This window comes from Tursiops truncatus, chromosome 7 (assembly GCF_011762595.2).
Source record: "Tursiops truncatus isolate mTurTru1 chromosome 7, mTurTru1.mat.Y, whole genome shotgun sequence".
In the NCBI taxonomy this organism is placed as follows: domain Eukaryota; kingdom Metazoa; phylum Chordata; class Mammalia; order Artiodactyla; family Delphinidae; genus Tursiops; species Tursiops truncatus.
The window spans coordinates 13,579,753-13,596,985 of record NC_047040.1 but is presented as its reverse complement, the minus strand read 5'-3'; the positions used below and the strand labels follow the sequence as shown (position 1 = coordinate 13,596,985).

Here is a 17,233-nt window from a genome sequence, read left to right as displayed (position 1 = left end):
GGAATCAAAGAAGAATTAAAGCTACAACAGGTCTTTTATTCACTCCTGTATGAGAAAGAGTATTTTTCAACTACATGCTTTTTCAAACACAGCTTGAATAAATGAACATTTCTGTGCATTGATATTTAAAAATTAAGTACTACTGCAGGCGGCAGAACTGTCTCTTAAAATAGGACGATAATTGAACATTATATGTGGTTTACAATAACCACATAGTTCTCTCTTATACTGCTTTATCATATTTTTTAAGTTCTATGGGTGATGTTTTCCATAATCAGAAGGTACTACTGTACTTTCCTTTTTATTTTGGTGGTAAAAACATCAGGCTCAATGATCGTGCCTTCCTGGATACTTCGAGGTTCCTAAGATCTGTTTTCTAGAGGGTAAACTAGAATTTGGACTAAGGAATAAAATGAACTCCATAATGTTTCCCATTGTCCCTCTACACAGCAATTTTCTGGTTAAGTTTATTCTAGATTCACAGCTGAGGGAGTAGAAATAGCTCAAGGAAATCAGAGCAGACAGAATTGGGGTGCTGGAAAAGTTGCCAGGGCCAACCATTTGATTTTGAACACATTGTTTATGTTTTCCTTTGTTTCAATATCTTTATTTGTTAAAGGACATTTGCAGGAGACCAATTTATGAAAGCAAATAGCTCTGGCAGATGTTGGTGTACTTTGATAATAGATTGATGTATTTGTTAACTTTTGGCTTTCATCACCCACAGAGTTATGAATTTCTGCCACTATTGGCAGTGACGGTGGCCATTAAGAATTCATCATGGGGAGGTTTCTCTTCCTTCTTCCTCTTTCTCTTTTTCCTCTTCTTTCCAGGTAAAGTACACAGCTCTGAATGCTAGGGAAGTGTCTTGCTGTTCATCTTTTAGCTGATGACTCATCAACTTAACCAAGAGAAAATCAAAAGCTAGAAAACACAAAAGCTAGAAATCTCACATATAAGTTTTTACCTGGTATCTTAAATCTGGTCTTTAGACAAGTCGTATTTGGTTTTCACAATGTTTTAAAAATTGAACATAATACCAGTATTTATGAATCAGGAGATTTTGCATAAAAATCCAGATTTTAACATCCATTGGACGATAGACCATGTGACAATGGAGTGTCCCCTTCCCCACACAGTCTCACAGGCATGAGTAGTTGCAGCCCTATGTGGATGGGGTGTGCCCCCCCCCCTCCTTTCTATCACTTGTCTGTCCCTGCTGGACATTTGAGTTCCCCTCTTTCGTATCTTTCCCCTCTGGCTGTAACCTTGCCCTATTGTACACCTGTTAGAATGCTGAGAATATTGTTAATCTTAAATGAATATCATAAATAAAGGAAGCATCTGACCCATTATGTGACTTTTACCTCAGGGTATTCGTTGATTCATCCATTTCCCTTCCAGGAGTCTGTCTTGTGATTATTAAAGACCTCTCTTAGAAATAGACTGGACCATTCATACCCTTTCCTTGCTTCCCTGCTTCTTCAACTTGGCATCAGATCTGGGGCACCCTATGATTCTTAGTATTTACAATAGCGGATAGTAATCATAGCTGTTTAAGACGTCACCTGGGAAGGCTTGTTTAAAATGTGAATTTCTTGTCTTGTTCCTGTCTGGAGCCCCCAGATCTGCATTTTAACACTCTGGAGATTTTAACATTAAGATATTTGTTTAAAAGGCATACTGGTATTAGAACATGATTGCTGTAAACTTGGAGGAGGAGATGGTCTCTTGACTAGAAGTTCAGGATTTGAGGGAGTTCTGAGGTTTTCAACCCCTAAGTAATAATCATTTGAACCTTTTCCTCTCTCCTTCCAACCAGGATGAGTGTCTTTGCCATTAGCCAGCCCACAGTTACTCTGAGCCCACAATATACACTGTGGGAGTTTGCTGTGTTTGTGTCTACATGCCAGTAACACGGGATATTAAAAGACCAAGTGAGCTTGTGTCAGTGAAATACCAACACACAAATTAACTATAAGGATAATCACTGTGGCTTCTATGTTATAATCAGAAATAGAACTTTTTTTCCTAGATTTGTTATAGTTTCAACTGGAGAATGACACATAATGGGAACAGCAGCATTTCCTGATAGCATAGCACAGATACAAAACACTTAGCATGCAACTTAATTTAATTACGTTTAATTGCTCACATGCTGCATAGAGAGACTTCCACAGACACTGTGCACCCATCAACAACAACATAAAGTAATGGCTTCCATTTCTTGGCCAAGTCCACTGACAACTCTATTGACCCAACGCCAAATATTTGTATATCTCACTGAGCATCTTGCCAGAGGTCTTTGCAGGGGAAGACATTGACCCCGCCAGGCCTTGGTGTTCCCACATGTTGGAAATCAACTGTTTCTTAAATTTCACCACCTTACATATCCTACTCTGTAATGGTACTTAGCTGGTTTGTGGTCTGATTTGATGAGCATTTCAAAGAACTTGAGTTTTTGGAATATGAAGACATGTTCATGGGTAACAGGAAACTGACTGTCTTTATCTTGTCCCTAAAGAACGCAGAATAGGGAAAGAGAAATAAAACGTTTTAGTGGGCCTTTATGCAAAAACACTTACTATTTCTACAAAACATTTACTATTTTTGCAAGTCACCAAATATTGCTTAAAGTGTTAAAGGTTCACCTTAAATATATAATAATTTTTTTTGTTTAGTTGTTCAATAATAATGCATGAAAAAAGATTGGAATTGGCCTTTTGATTAAACCCAGTGAATAGCGCTGATAAAACTAAAATTTAAAAATTTTGAGGCAGGGTCTGTACGTCTGAGGATTATTAGCTTGGCGTTTAAAGTTGGAGAATATCATGTTCTCTCAGGCAAACGGTCCTGCACATCAAAACTCTTCAGTTGAAATGAAGAAGAAATTTGAGGGAATTAGTTTATAATCCCAATCAATTTGGAGTTTGCATTAATGGAATATCCATCACACCTGAGCAATAAGGGGAGAGAGAAGTGACAGCAATGACCCAGTGTTACCTGAGGGATTAAATCTTTTCATTTTGCCCACTTCTCCTTTCCTCTTGAACAGTGTTATATATAATTTTGACATAAACCAGGATAAAGTTCTCCCAGGAATAAGTCTAAAGAACAGTGTTTAAAATTATTGCCTTTTCTCTAGTTTTGATCTCTCTCTCTCTTTAATTAGATAAGACCATAATTTCACTGAATGGCATTCAGTGGCCTGTATCTAGGGGAACACATCTGCTCCCTCCCTTGGGAGGAAGGCCAGTAGTTCTATATGGGATCAATAAAATAATAACTGCTCTGCCACTTAGCAAGCATTCACTTGACTATCCCATTTATTCTTCACAAAAACTATGAGGTAACTGCTATTATGATTCTCTTTTTACAAAAGAATAGACTACAGCACAGCTCAGACTAATAACTTTTCCAAGACCATGCTGTTTGCAAACGATGGAGTTGGGACTTTAGCCATCTGATTCCAGAGGCTGTCTTCTTAACCACTTTGCTTAGGAAAAGAAGACAATGTATTTATTTTAATGTGTCTGTTTTATCCTATCAGTAAAATATCATTTCTAAGTTTAGTTGTCCATATGGACCCTTTTCCCTAATCTTTTCAACAGCCTGAGGTTTTTTTTTTTTTTTTTTTTTTTCTTGAATGCAGGAGGAAAAGATTGGGTTTCTATGTCAAAATTAGGGAAAAAATTAAAATCCAGTCCCTAGTTTCTGGAGATCATTGGTTCTTAGAAATATTGACATTGGCATTATTCCATAAAATACTTTCTTGGTACAATAATAGAAAAGTTCATGAGCAAATTAGGTACAATGTCTCACTGATTTGAAAGCTAATTCAAACACATTGGTTCTTGATAAATCTTTGTAAGAGTCTTTGAAAGCTATTAGAAAGGAAATGAATTTACTCCAAAATTAGAGGAATAATGTAATGAGTTGTTACTTTACTAGTTAATCCCTGAGAAAGTAAAAGACAAAATAAAAAAGTACTACAAAAAAAAAGCTTAATTCCTTTTCAGCAGTTCTCTGTATCTACTGGGTTTTATGCCAACCCAGCTGTTGATTTTAAGCCATTACTGACTTTCTTGCTTTAACACAATTCTACAATTGGCTCAATCTTTCAAATTAAAGTAGATTCCAAATTAGAAATGGATTGTGTTCTAATAATTTATTCATTGGCAGCTTGGAAGTTGGAAAACATTTTGCTTCAGAAAAATAATACATTATAAACATTGGCTAGGTCCCCAAACTACCATAGAAAATAATATAAATTGAAATGGGAAAATTAATACCGCTATATTTCCCAGTTTAGCATTGTAGGTCTGTAAGCCTGTAATGGTTTAAGTGCAAAAACTAAAGCATTATAATACAGGCACTCTACAATTATGAACTATGTAAACACAGACCTGGAAAGATATCCATTAAAATCTCAATGGTGGTTTTTCAGGTAATGGGATTAGGGAAGATTTTCCTTTTTATACTTTTTACATCACATTAATATTTTATAATTAGCAATTTAAAAAATAATGAACATTTAGTGCTTTTATGTAACTGTATATTATATATACATAATTTTATTTAGACAAAGGGTACATCTCTGCCTTTCTTCCCTCCTCCCTCTTTGAAAACACATGGCCATTGGAACACAGTGGTTGGATATACACTTCTTGTTTCCATATCCCACATCTGCTCTGTCAACAGATCTTGTTGGCTCCACCTTCAAATGTTTAGAAACCACATCCAGTTATTGCCGTTGGCCAAGAAATAATCATTTCTTGTCTAAATTATTTTTTTAACCTTAAACATGGTCCCCTTGCTTTCTATATTGTTTTTCTATAGTCTTTTCAAAACTGAGCTCTCTCTCTCTCTCTGTCTCTCCATATATATATATATATATATATATATATATATATATATATATATATATAAATGAAAAGAGTATATTATGCATCCCAATTCACTTAGAAAAAATCCAGAATCATTGGAAAGGAGTGAAAGACCACCCTTAGCTCTCTGCCTTCTCTCTCTGTCTCGCTTCTTCCCTTCACTGCACTCAGTGCCAGCCACCTTGCCCTTCTTCAAACACCAGTCGTGGGCCCACCCAGGCCTCTGGCATTTGCTGTTCTCAATGCCTGGAGAGTGCCCCCGCCTACCCACTCCAATCCCCTGCTCGTATCCCCAGAACTCTCTCTCTCCCTTCTTTATTCAAATAGTGAGGTATCTTCTGGCTACGATATAAAAAATTTCAACAATGCTTGCTCTTCAAACCCTTCATTTTTCCTTTGATTGGTTTACTTTTCTCACCATCTAACATAATATATACTTCCTGTATTTTCATGTTTATTGATCATTATGTTACAAAGGAAAAAGCTCCACATTGGCAGAGATTTTTGACAATTTTTTTCCTGCTGTATCTTCAGTGCCTAGAATCCAGCAAGTAGTAGTACACCCTTAAGATGTATTTGCTGAATGAATGGATGTGGGTAATGAAAGCATAAAAAACACTGAAAGGATAGAAAAAAACCTCATGGTTAACACTTGCCCCTCAGGAGTCCAGGGGAAGAGAGATATAGGGCTTTTGTCTTTATTAGTAACATTTTTTCTTTTATATATAAAAATATCTGGATAAAATATGATAAAACTCTTGCAGATGAATATATTGATATTTGTAATATTAGGTTCTGAATGTTTATGTATTTTGAAAATTTTCATAAAGACATATTTTAGTAGCTTTCCAATAATTAATGGTAAAGCACATATTCCTAGCATTCCATAGAAGGACTTTTATGATGGATCCTGCTAACTTCTCCATCCTCACTGATTTCCCTACTTTTAGTTTTCTCTGTAGTCATGATTTCTTCTCTCTTCTTGTCTTTTTTTGCTCTACTGGGATGACCTTTCCATTTTTCTTTGCCTGTCCTTCCTGACCCAGGTTCCTCTCTCTGCTCTTATAATAGAACTTTCTACAAATGAAACACAGTTTTCATGCTGCCTTGTAAAATTCAAATAAAACTGGCTCAACCTTTGTATCCCACATCCAGTGGGAAGTCCAGTGTTCTCTCCAATATTTATGAGAATTCTTGCAGGCCTATTAATTATGGTTACCCTTTGATTTGATTTCCTGCCACTGATGAATTAGATAACTCATTCTCTCAACAAATATATTTGTTCCATTTTCTCTTCCCCAGATAAGTTAATCGTGAAACCAGGTCCCTATTTCTTGATTTTCCTCCTTCTCCTCAGAGGAGACAAATGTGTATACACTTTTTTTTTTTAACATCTTTATGGGTGTATAATTGCTTTACAATGGTGTGTTAGTTTCCACTATATAACAAAGTGAATCAGCTATACATATACATATATCCCCATATCTCCTCCCTCTTGTGTCTCCCTCCCACCCTCCTTATCCCACAACTCTAGGTGGACACAAAGCACCGAACTGATCTCCCTGTGCTATGCAGCTGCTTCCCACTAGCTATATTTCTTTTTTTAAAAAAAAACTTTATATTGGAGTATAGCCAATTAACAATGTTGTGATAGTTTCAGGTGCACAGCAAAGCAACTCTAGCTATCTATTTTACATTTGGTAGTGTATATATGTCCATTCCACTGTTTCACTTCGTCCCAGCTTATCCTTGCCCTTCTCCGTGTGCTCAAGTCTATTTGCTACATCTGAGTCTTTACTCCATTCTTGCCCCTATGTTCTTCAGACCTTTTTTTTTTTTTTAGATTCCATATATATGTGTTAGCATATGGTATTTGTTTTTCTCTTTCTGACTTACATTACTCTGTATGACAGTCTCTAGGTCCCTCCACCTCACTACAATTAACTCAATTTCATTTCTTTTTATGGCTGAGTAATATTCCATTGTATATATGTGCCACATCTTCTTTATCCATTCATCTGTCGATGGACACTTAGCTTGCTTCCATGCCCTGGCTATTGTAAATAAAGCTGCAATGAACACTGTGGTACATGACTCTTTTTGAATTATGGTTTTCTCAGGGTATATGCCCAGTAATGAGATTGCTGGGTCGTATGATAGTTTTAGTTTTAGTTTTATAAGGAACCTCCATACTGTTCTCCATAGCAGCTGTATCAATTTATATTCCCACCAACAGTGCAAGAGAGTTCCCTTTTCTCCACACCCTCTCCAGCATTTATTGTTCATAGATTTTTTGGTGGTGGCCATTCTGATTGGTGTGAAGTGATACCTCATTGTAGTTTTGATTTCCATTTCTCTAATGATTAGTGATGTTGAGCATCCTTTCATGTGTTTGTTGGCAATCTGTATATCTTCTTTGGAGAAATGTCTATTTAGATCTTCTGCGCATTTTTGGATTAGGTTGTTTGTTTTTTTGATATTGAGCTGCAAGAACCACTTGTAAATTTTGGAGATTAATCCTTTGTCAGTTGCTTCATTTGTAAATATTTTCTCTTATTCTAAGGGTTGTCTTTTCGTCTTGTTTATGGTTTCCTTTGCTGTGCAGAAGCTTTTAAGTTTCCTTAGGTCCCATTTGTTTATTTTTGTTTTTATTTCCATTTCTCTAGGAGGTGGGTCTAAAAGGATATTGCTGTGATTTATATCATGGAGTGTTCTGCCTATGTTTTCCTCTAAAGTTTTATAGTTTCTGACCTTACATTTAGGTCTTTAATCTATTTTGAATTTATTTTTGTGTATGGTGTTAGGGAGTGTTCTAATTTCATTCTTTGACATGTAGCTGTCCAGTTTTCCCAGTACCACTTATTGAAGAGGCTGTCTTTTCTCCATTGTGTATTCTTGCCTCCTTTATCAAAAATAAGGTGACCATATGTGCGTGGGTTTATCTCTGGGCTTTCTATCCTGTTCCATTGATCTATATTTCTGTTTTTGTGCCAGTACCATACTGTCTTGATTACTGTAGCTTTGTAGTATAGTCTGAAGTCCAGGAGCCTGATTCCTCTAGCTCCGTTTTTCTTTCTCAAGATTGCGTTGACTATTTGGGGTCTTTTGTGTTTCCATATAAATTGTGAAACTTTTTGTTCTAGTTCTGTGAAAAATGCCATTGGTAGTTTGATAGGAATTGCATTGAATCTGTAGATTGTTTTGTGTACTATAGTCATTTTCACAATGTTGATTCTTCCAATCCAAGAACATGGTATATCTCTCCATCTGTTTGTATCATCTTTAATTTCTTTCATCAGTGTCTTAAAGTTTTCTAGTACAGGTCTTTTGTCTCCTTAAGTAGCTTTATTCCTAGGTATTTTATTCTTTTTGTTGCAATGGTAAATGGGGGTGTTTCCTTAATTTCTCTTTCAGATTTTTCACCATTAGTGTATAGGAATGCAAGAGATTTCTGTGCATTAATTTTGTATCCTACTACTTTACCAAATTCATTGATTAGCTCTGGTAGTTTTCTGGTAGCATCTTTAGGATTCTCTATGTATAGTATCCTGTCATCTGCAAACAGTGACAGCTTTACTTCTTCTTTTCCAATTTGGATTCCTTTTATTTCTTTTTCTTCTCTGATGGTTGTGGCTAAAACTTTCCAAACTATGTTGAATAAGAGTGGTGAGAGTGGGCAACCTTGTCTTATTCCTGATCTTAGTGGAAATGCTTTCAGTTTTTCACCATTGAGAATGATGTTGACTGTGGTTTGTCATATATGGTCTCTATTATGTTGAGGTAAGTTCCCTCTATGCCTACTTTCTGGAGGGTTTTTATCATAAATGGGTGTTGAATTTTTTTGAAAGCTTTTTCTGCATCTATTGAGATGATCGTATGGTTTTTCTCCTTCAATTTGTTAATATGTTTATCACATTGATTGATTTGCATATATTGAAGAATCCTTGCATTCCTGAAATAAACCACACTTGATCCTGGTGTATGATCCTTTTAATGTGCTGTTGGATTCTGTCTGCTAGTATTTTGTTGAGGATTTTTGCATCTATGTTCATCAGTGATATTGGCCTGTAGTTTTCTTTCTTCGTGACATCCTTGTCTGGTTTTGGTATCAAGGTGATGGTGGCCTCGTAGAATGAGTTTGGGAGTGTTCCTCCCTCTGCTATATTTTGGAAGAGTTTGAGAAGGATAGGTGTTAGCTCTTCTCTAAATATTTGATAGAATTCGCCTTTGAAGCCATCTGGTCCTGGGCTTTTGTTTGTTGGAAGATTTTTTTTTTTTTTTTTTGCGGTATGCGGGCCTCTCACTGCTGCGGCCTCTTCCGTTGCAAAGCACAGGCTTGGGACGCGCAGGCTCAGCGGCCATGGCTCACGGACCCAGCTGCTCCGCGGCATGTGGGATCTTCCTGGATCGGGGCACGAACCCGTGTCCCCTGCATCGGCAGGCGGACTCTCAACCACTGCACCACCAGGGAAGCCCCCTGTTGGAAGATTTTTAATCACAGTTTCAATTTCATTGCTTGTGATTGGTCTGTTTATATTTTCTATTTCTTCCTGGAAGGTTGTGTCTTTCTAAGAATTTGTCCATTTCTTCCAGGTTGTCCATTTTATTGGCATAGAGGTGCTTGTAGTAATCTCTCATGATCCTTTGTATTTCTGCAGTGTCAGTTGTTACTTCTCCTTTTTCATTTCTAATTCTATTGATTTGAGTCTTCTCCCTTTTTTTCTTGATGAGTCTGGCTAATGGTTTACAATTTTGTTTATCTTCTCAAAGAATCAGCTTTTTGTTTTATTGATCTTTGCTATTGTTTCATTCATTTGTTTTTCATTTATTTCTTCTCTCATCTTTATGATTTCTTTCCTTCTTCTAACTTTGTGGTTTTTTTGTTCTTCTTTCTCTAATTGCTGTAGGTGTAAGGTTAGGTTGTTTATTTGAGATGTTTCTTGTTTCTTGAGGTAGGATTGTATTGCTATAAACTTCCATCTTAGAACTGCTTTTGCTGCATCCCATAGGTTTTGGGTTGTCGTATTTTCATTGTCATTTGTTTCTAGGTATTTTTTATTTCCTCTTTGATTTCTTCAGTGATCTCTTGGTTATTAAGCAGTGTATTGTTTAGCCTCCATGTGTTTGTAATTTTTACAGATTTTTTCCTGTAATTGATACCTAGTCTCATAGCATTGTGGTCAGTAAAGATACGTGATATGATTTCAGTTTTGTTAAATTTACCAAGGCTTGATTTTTGACCCAAGATATGATCTATTCTGTAGAATGTTCCATGAGCACTTTAAAAGAAACTGTTCTGTTGTTTTTGGATGGAATGTCCTATAAATATCAATTAAGTCCATCTTGTTTAATGTATCATTTAAAGGTTGTATTTCCTTGTTTATTTTCATTTTTGATGATCTGTCCATTGGTGAAAGCGGGGCGTTAACATCCCCTACTATGATTGTGTTACTGTCAATTTTCCCTTTATGTCTGTTAGCATTTGCCTTATGTATTGATGTGCTCCTATGTTGGGTGCATAACTTAAAAGCTTTTCCACAGCAAAGGAAAACATAAACAAGATGTGTATATACTTTTGATAGGGCGTAACTGGGAATTGGGAGGTAGAAATGCAGATTGTGGAGTAGGGGAAGTGATGCTCTAACACAGTAGTGCTTGACAGTGACAATCTTGTTCTGAAACAGCCCTTGGCTTTACCCACTACAAGGGCCACTGGCCAACTTTCCTCTTAAAGATTCCCAGACTACTTTTCAAATATTTCCTCAGTCCCTCCCATTTGCAGCCTGCTCATAACTCCTTAAATACCAATTCATGTGTTTTGCAGAACAGGTCAGTTTCCTCTTTGTCTCTTGGCCTGTTTGGCTTATGCCTAAAGAGTCCTGTCTTATACTCACATAAGCCCATGAAGGCACCTTCCTCCACAAGAATAGTTCCTTCTCAGAGAGGAATTCTCTATTCAGCTCCTAATGTAACTGTGCCTTCTCCCTGAGACGCTCTTTATTGCAGTGTTCAGTTTACTTGTGCGTCTTTGTCACTAAGCGAAAGCTTTGAACATAACATTTAGCTTTTGCAGGATCTTGGATCCCCAGCGACCAGCTCAGAGTATGATAATTAATGCTTGATTAGTAAGTGAAGACTGATGGTTCTCCACTTATTAGAGGCATCTATTAGAGGGTACCATTTGATCTCACATAAATTTCTTTGTTTTGGTTCTCAAAACAGACATAAGTACGATGGAAGTTATCTTGGCATAATAGCCTACTTGGTTTTATTACTTCCACTAGATAAGACCTGGCTTATCCAGGAGAATGTCTCAGTAGCCATCACAGCATTCAACTATAAACTATCTTGAGGCAGATTGTACATTACCTGCAACCAAAACCATGCTTGGGAAAGGCGCTTTGGCTGGAACCATTGCTGGTAAAAGAATCTGGGGCAAACATCTTTTCTTCGTTGTCTTGCTTCTTAATTGAAGAACATGCCAGTGATTTGACTGTTCTTTGAGCTTCTAGAATTCCACAGTTTGGATGTTTTTTCCCAGCTTTCCAAGGATCATTTGCAGCTAACAAATGAGTTGGTGAGGAAATGGAATAGCGTCTAACAATCATGACATTGCCTATACAGGAGACACAAAATTCAAGTTTAAAAATTCTACTTTTAATGACATCCACAAATGCAAGATTGTGTTGGTAGTAAATACTTCATTGAAACTAACTAACCAAAGCTGTTGTTTTTAGATTATTATTTTTTTGCATAAAAGACATTCATTCATTGATTTATTTCACAAATTATTGAGTGCCAGCCATGAGCTAGGTGTTTTTTTAAGAGATGGGGTGTGGGAGTGAACAACACAGAATTCTTGCCTGTATAAAATTCTCGTGTGGCTGACAGATGATAAGCAAACAATATATGATAAAATTCAGATAGTGGTAGGTTCTAGGAAGACAAATCAAGCTGATGAGGGCTAGGGGATGGAGGCAGATGAGGAAGGGGGTCTGGAGGCTATTTAAATAGTGTGGTCAGGGAAGACCTTCCTCTCACATAGGATATGAACAGAGAGCCGGACATATAGAGATAAAAAACCACGATTTTAAAATGCAAAGAACATGAATTTCTAGACATGCAGTTCTGGAAGTTCTCCTCATTCTAGAAGAAGGTGCTTATCCACAGCCCCTCATCACTTGAATAGCCACAAATAATTGAACTGGCTGCTCCCAACTGTCCTGAAATATGTGTGTTGGCTTTAGTTAGGACAGTTGTTATGAGGATGCCTGTCGAATGAGAGATGAAAGCAAGGCAGACACATGGAAAGAAGTAAAGATGCCTTGGGACTTCCCTGGTGGTCCAGTGGTTAAGACTCTATGGGGGGCAGGGGGCATGGGTTCCATCCCTGGTCGGGGAATTAAGGTCCTGCATGCCACAAGGCACGGCCAAAAAATTTAAAAAAAAAAAAAAAAAAGAAGTAGTAGTAAAGATGCCTTCTGTGGGAAACAGGAGTTCTCCTGAAAGAGATTGAGAGATTTATGGCTTTAGTTTCTGAGGGCTTCCAACCCAACTTCTGTCCATAAGGGTCTGCTAATAAACTCTTTCCTTGAGGTAAATCCTATCTCCTTTCCTTGTAATAAAAGCACCTTGAATAAAAGAGCTTTCTTTTAGGGAGTCTTGATTTGTCTGCGTCTCACTTCTAACACTGTGCTAACTGACCTGGGGGCTGTCATTCAACCTCTACTTAGACATCTAGCTATTACCCCTGGGGTTAATGACACTGACCTCAAGGGTTAGTTTCCATTTTCTGGAGCACTTAGTGAATGTTTGTTGAATCTTTATTCTTTCTCATCATAGCTTTGTCATTAACGAGCATGAAAGTATAAGAAAGTGCAGCATCGTGTTTAGGTTTTCAGAGGGCTGGAAGCACAATTTTCTCTTTTTTAAGTTTGTGGCCTGTGTCTGCAGAACACAGACAGCAAATTATATAGCCATTACAAAAAGTGGAGGCTGCCCTGGCTTTTCATAGTTTGGAAGAGCAGAAGGTCATTTTTTTTTTTTTTTTTTTTTTGCGGTACGTGGGCCTCTCACTGTTGTGGCCTCTCCTGCTGCGGAGCGCAGGCTCCAGACGTGCAGGCTCAGCGGCCATGGCTCACGGGCCTAGCTGCTCCGCGGCATGTGGGATCCTCCCGGACCGGGGCATGAACCCATGTCCCCTGCATCGGCAGGCGGACTCTCAACCACTGCGCCACCAGGGAAGCCCAGGAGGTCATATTTTAAGCAAGAGTTTGTGGGGGAGTTTAAGTTCAAATCTATCTGAAGTAATTAACTGCAAATACTATTCATAAATTATCTTTGAACCCTTCCTTTGGCCATGATATATCACTTTTATAATTATCTAAAAACAGGTTTATGACTATTGACAAACATAAAAGTTTCTGTTTAAGTGGATTATAAAACAATATCTCTACACCAAATGGTAGGAAAGTACAACAGAGGAAATTATATTTATAATAGCAAAGTTTATTGTTTGGGACCTTTACTCCAGCTTGACAGATCAGCATATAGGCTTTTGGTTTATGTCCCTGGATCACAAATAATCTGTATCCTTTAGTTTCTTATCAATAAAAGGGAAAGAATATTCCACAGAGCATCACAGGGTCATTAGCACCAATTCGAAGATTGCTTTCAAATGCACTTTATTTGCCAGCAAAGGGTATGAGCAGATTGAAGGGAATGCTGGAGTTTCCCTGTAAAGAATTGCTTCTTGCGTCTTCTTTGTAGCAGATTATCTCTTCCCTAAAAGAGCCTAGGTGAGATTGCAAAGGGCAGGAGGGGTGAGGGCAACATCCCTGTAATGGACGGGTTGGACTTCATACCTACCAAAGGCTGGCACACTCTTACATATATTTCCAGGAGAATTTAGTCTCAAGTGATCACTTCCAGGCCCACCTTAATTGTTCCTTCTTAAAGTGAGACACACTTCGGATTTCATATCGTTCCTTCGCAAAGAATGGGTTTATATGATTTTGTTTTCAAGAGGATCAGACAAGCTGCTTGATCTCTCTGGGTCTTGTAGCCTCAACAGTAAGAAAAGGGGATGAGCTCTGAATCTCCGCCCTAGCGGCACATTTCTAGCATTCAGCTGCAGGTAGGAATTTTGATTGATATCAGCAATATCTTACTGACTGCTAATAAAAACTTAAACGTAAGTCAAATAGTATTTTTCCGACCTATCCAATGATATGACGACAACTGCTACCGAGTAACTCATGCTGAGTCTTACTTGTGCTACCTCATTTAATCGTCTCAGCAGCCCTATGAGATAGATGCTGTCACTTTCTCCATTTTACAAATGAGGAGAGTGATCATAAAACATGTCACATTCATAGAGTCATAGAATTTTATAGCTGGAATAGGCCTTGGAAGGCATCTAACCCATTCATTTTTACTTGATAATGCTAAGATCAGGAATTTTATGTGAGCTACCCAGCACTGACCAACTATTACAAAACTGGTACTACAACCCAGGTTTCTTCATGCTCAGGCCAATGTTCCTTCTACTTATATCACTTTCATAATAGAACATCACATGTAAGACACACATAAATATCACTTAACTTAACTCAACCGGGCTTCTAAGCACAAATTTAAATCATATTTCCTTCTTTGTTTTGTTGGTGCAACTGGCAAGAGTTCCCCAAATGTCACCAAATGGTTTTCACTAGTCCTTTTCCAGCTTAATGCTTATATTCTTATTGGAGGTCACCATTCAGTGGCTGAAAATGTATATTATCAGTTGTGTATTTAGCTCTTAATAATATTCAAACCTCCTTTAAATTTGATGGCATTCAGTCCCTGAATTCAGGGTTTAAAGGGTAATACTCTTTGTTCTTTAACCAGTTTAATGCTTGTTTTAGAATAGCACTAGGTATACTGAGGCCCAAATTACTTTTGCATTAGGATAAGCATCATGAAAAATAGATTTGAAGGAGTTGTTTACCTTTGGAGTAAGGCAGTTGTTTTCAATTGGGAGAAATGTTGTCTTCCGGGTGACATTTGGAATGTCTGAAGACATTTTTGATGGTCATAACTGAAGGGGGAGAGGCAGGTACTACTAGTGTTTAGAAGCCAGGAAAAACTGCTGAACATCCTTCAGTGTCCGAGACAAACTGCTATAATACAGAGTTATTCAGTCCAAATGTCAAGAATTCAGAGGTGGAGGAAGGCTGGGGAAGGATATACTACACATGTCCATATCTGTTTTTTTTTTTTCACCAGGAGAAGGTCTAACTTCCTTATAGGTTACTCTTTCAGTTTTACTAAATAACCAACAGACAGAATAGCTCAGTTGCAGAGTTGTTCTTGACAACAAGGGAAAAGACTGTGATTGGAATCTGTACCCAGCTTTGAAATACAGGGACCCATACTAGAAAGAGACCTCTTTAACAGAACAAAACCAGCTGGCAACAGAACATGTCCAATTGCCAAGCTGTTCAGCGCCTCTAAATGGCATTGCCTGAATCTTTTGACAGAGGATATTAAGCGCTTTGAGTATTTAATTATGTATATCAATTTTATTTGAAAATACTGTATGTAGGCAAGCACTCATTTAAATGAAGAATGTATTTTTTCACTCTCATGATTTCTGACTTAATGTATAATCCTCACAGTCAAAATTCTCTCCCATAAAGGGTGAGAGATTTGATTCTTTTGGAATATATCATTGCCTTTTATTCTTGAAGTCTTCAACCTGTATAGTAAGTTGAATTATGTGCAACATATGTTCATAAAGGACAGTAAAAATTTTGTAAAATACGGATAAGAAATAATACCTACCATTTGTTGTGTGTTTGCCAGGTGCTATACTAAGCACTTAGTTTATCATTAAAGTCAATCCTCACAACCATGTAAGATAGGTACTATAACACTTCCAAATGAACAAAATGAGGGTTAAAGATTTCTCAGAGCTAGCTCTAAATCAACTGGCTAACTGGTGTCAGATCACTGGCAACCGTATTTGTCTGATTCTAATATCCATATACTTAACTATTATGCAATACTGTTCTAGGTTAATAAGTGAGCACGCCATTTGACACGTACCCATTTGGTGTTCCATTATGTAGCATTTAAATGCTTGAAGTCAAGAAAGGAAGAAAAGCATTACTTTTAATATGACTGATTTCCACAAATCTGTCATCCTTATCTTTCCAGGACTATCTGGAGATAGTTTCAATGTTGTTAAAATATGTTGCTTGAAGATGCTAAAGAAATTTTTTCCCTAGGGATTCAAAGCTAATCTACCAGGAGAAAAAGGATGGAACTCACCACTGTAATACCAAATTACGCAGTTATGTGAGAGGCACAATAAACCTACTATTTAGGAGATATTTGCAAAGGTGGACACAGCCCAAAAGAGCTATGGACATACGGTACCTTGGTGTTCCCTCACAGCTGGGGCCGTACCAGTGGAAACACCACCATGAAGGGCTGCTGGAGATTGTCCAGGCACTTCTGCAAGTTTACTGAGGTCTGTGACTTCCTCCTCCTTCTCATCTCCTGATTTTCCCCCTGAGCCTGGGGTTCTCTGACTACTTGAAGTCAGTTTCATCCGGAGGGCTTGATTCTCTTTCTCCAGCTTATTGATCTCTGCCCGCATTTCCTGGATAACTCTCACGAGCTGGACATTTGCTTCCATTGCCTCTTTTCAGGTCGCTCTGGTTTGTTCCTTTAGGGAGACAGATCAACATTTGCTCATGAACCAAATGCACAATCTACTCAGTGGAGCAAGTTGATCCCGCCCATAAACCTTCCTGAACAATAGGTGTCACTCTTCTCTATGCCATCTTTCAGCATCTGGGGAGTTAGGCTGTCTAGGGAGGTAAAGGATCTCCATGACTTATTCATTCTGGGTTTTGTTTTTCAGAACAGAGCTTTTCTTTGTATCTTTCATTTCATATCAATCCACAGTTCTAGAATATTGCTTTGTGTCTGCAGAGGACACTCCAGAAATTTCCAGTGAGGAACAGAGTTTCTTGCTTCTGTCATGAACTCACCATCCTACCAGCCACTCAAGTTTTTTCTCTGTTGCTATTTCTGGGATCAGACGTCTCATAGAATCACCAACTGGCACGAGCACATCAAAACTGGCACATAAGAATTATTTCTTGTCGTCTCTGTAAAATATATCATAGTTCTGTACTTTTTGGGTAAATTATTGATTTTGACACCTCTTGATTAAGGGTAACTAGCAGAGGAAGTCATATGAATTGCAGTGAGATTATTTAAATGAGATGTTGATAATTATACCTAAATCCCTTAAGATAACTTCAAGGACCAGATAATTACTTCTCAGTAGGTTT

General features: G+C 37.7%; 1 protein-coding gene across 1 annotated transcript; it reads right to left on the bottom strand.

The window, feature by feature from the left end:
• Positions 1-2,394: 2,394 nt before the first annotated feature.
• On the bottom strand, positions 2,395-16,569 carry CCDC195 (coiled-coil domain containing 195). Its single transcript, XM_073806973.1, has 3 exons — positions 16,308-16,569; positions 11,256-11,502; positions 2,395-2,518 (listed from the first exon to the last, which is right to left on the bottom strand). Exons 1-3 carry the CDS (start codon positions 16,567-16,569, stop codon positions 2,395-2,397), a joined length of 633 nt encoding a protein of 210 aa, XP_073663074.1.
• Between the last annotated feature and the right edge of the window lie 664 nt (positions 16,570-17,233).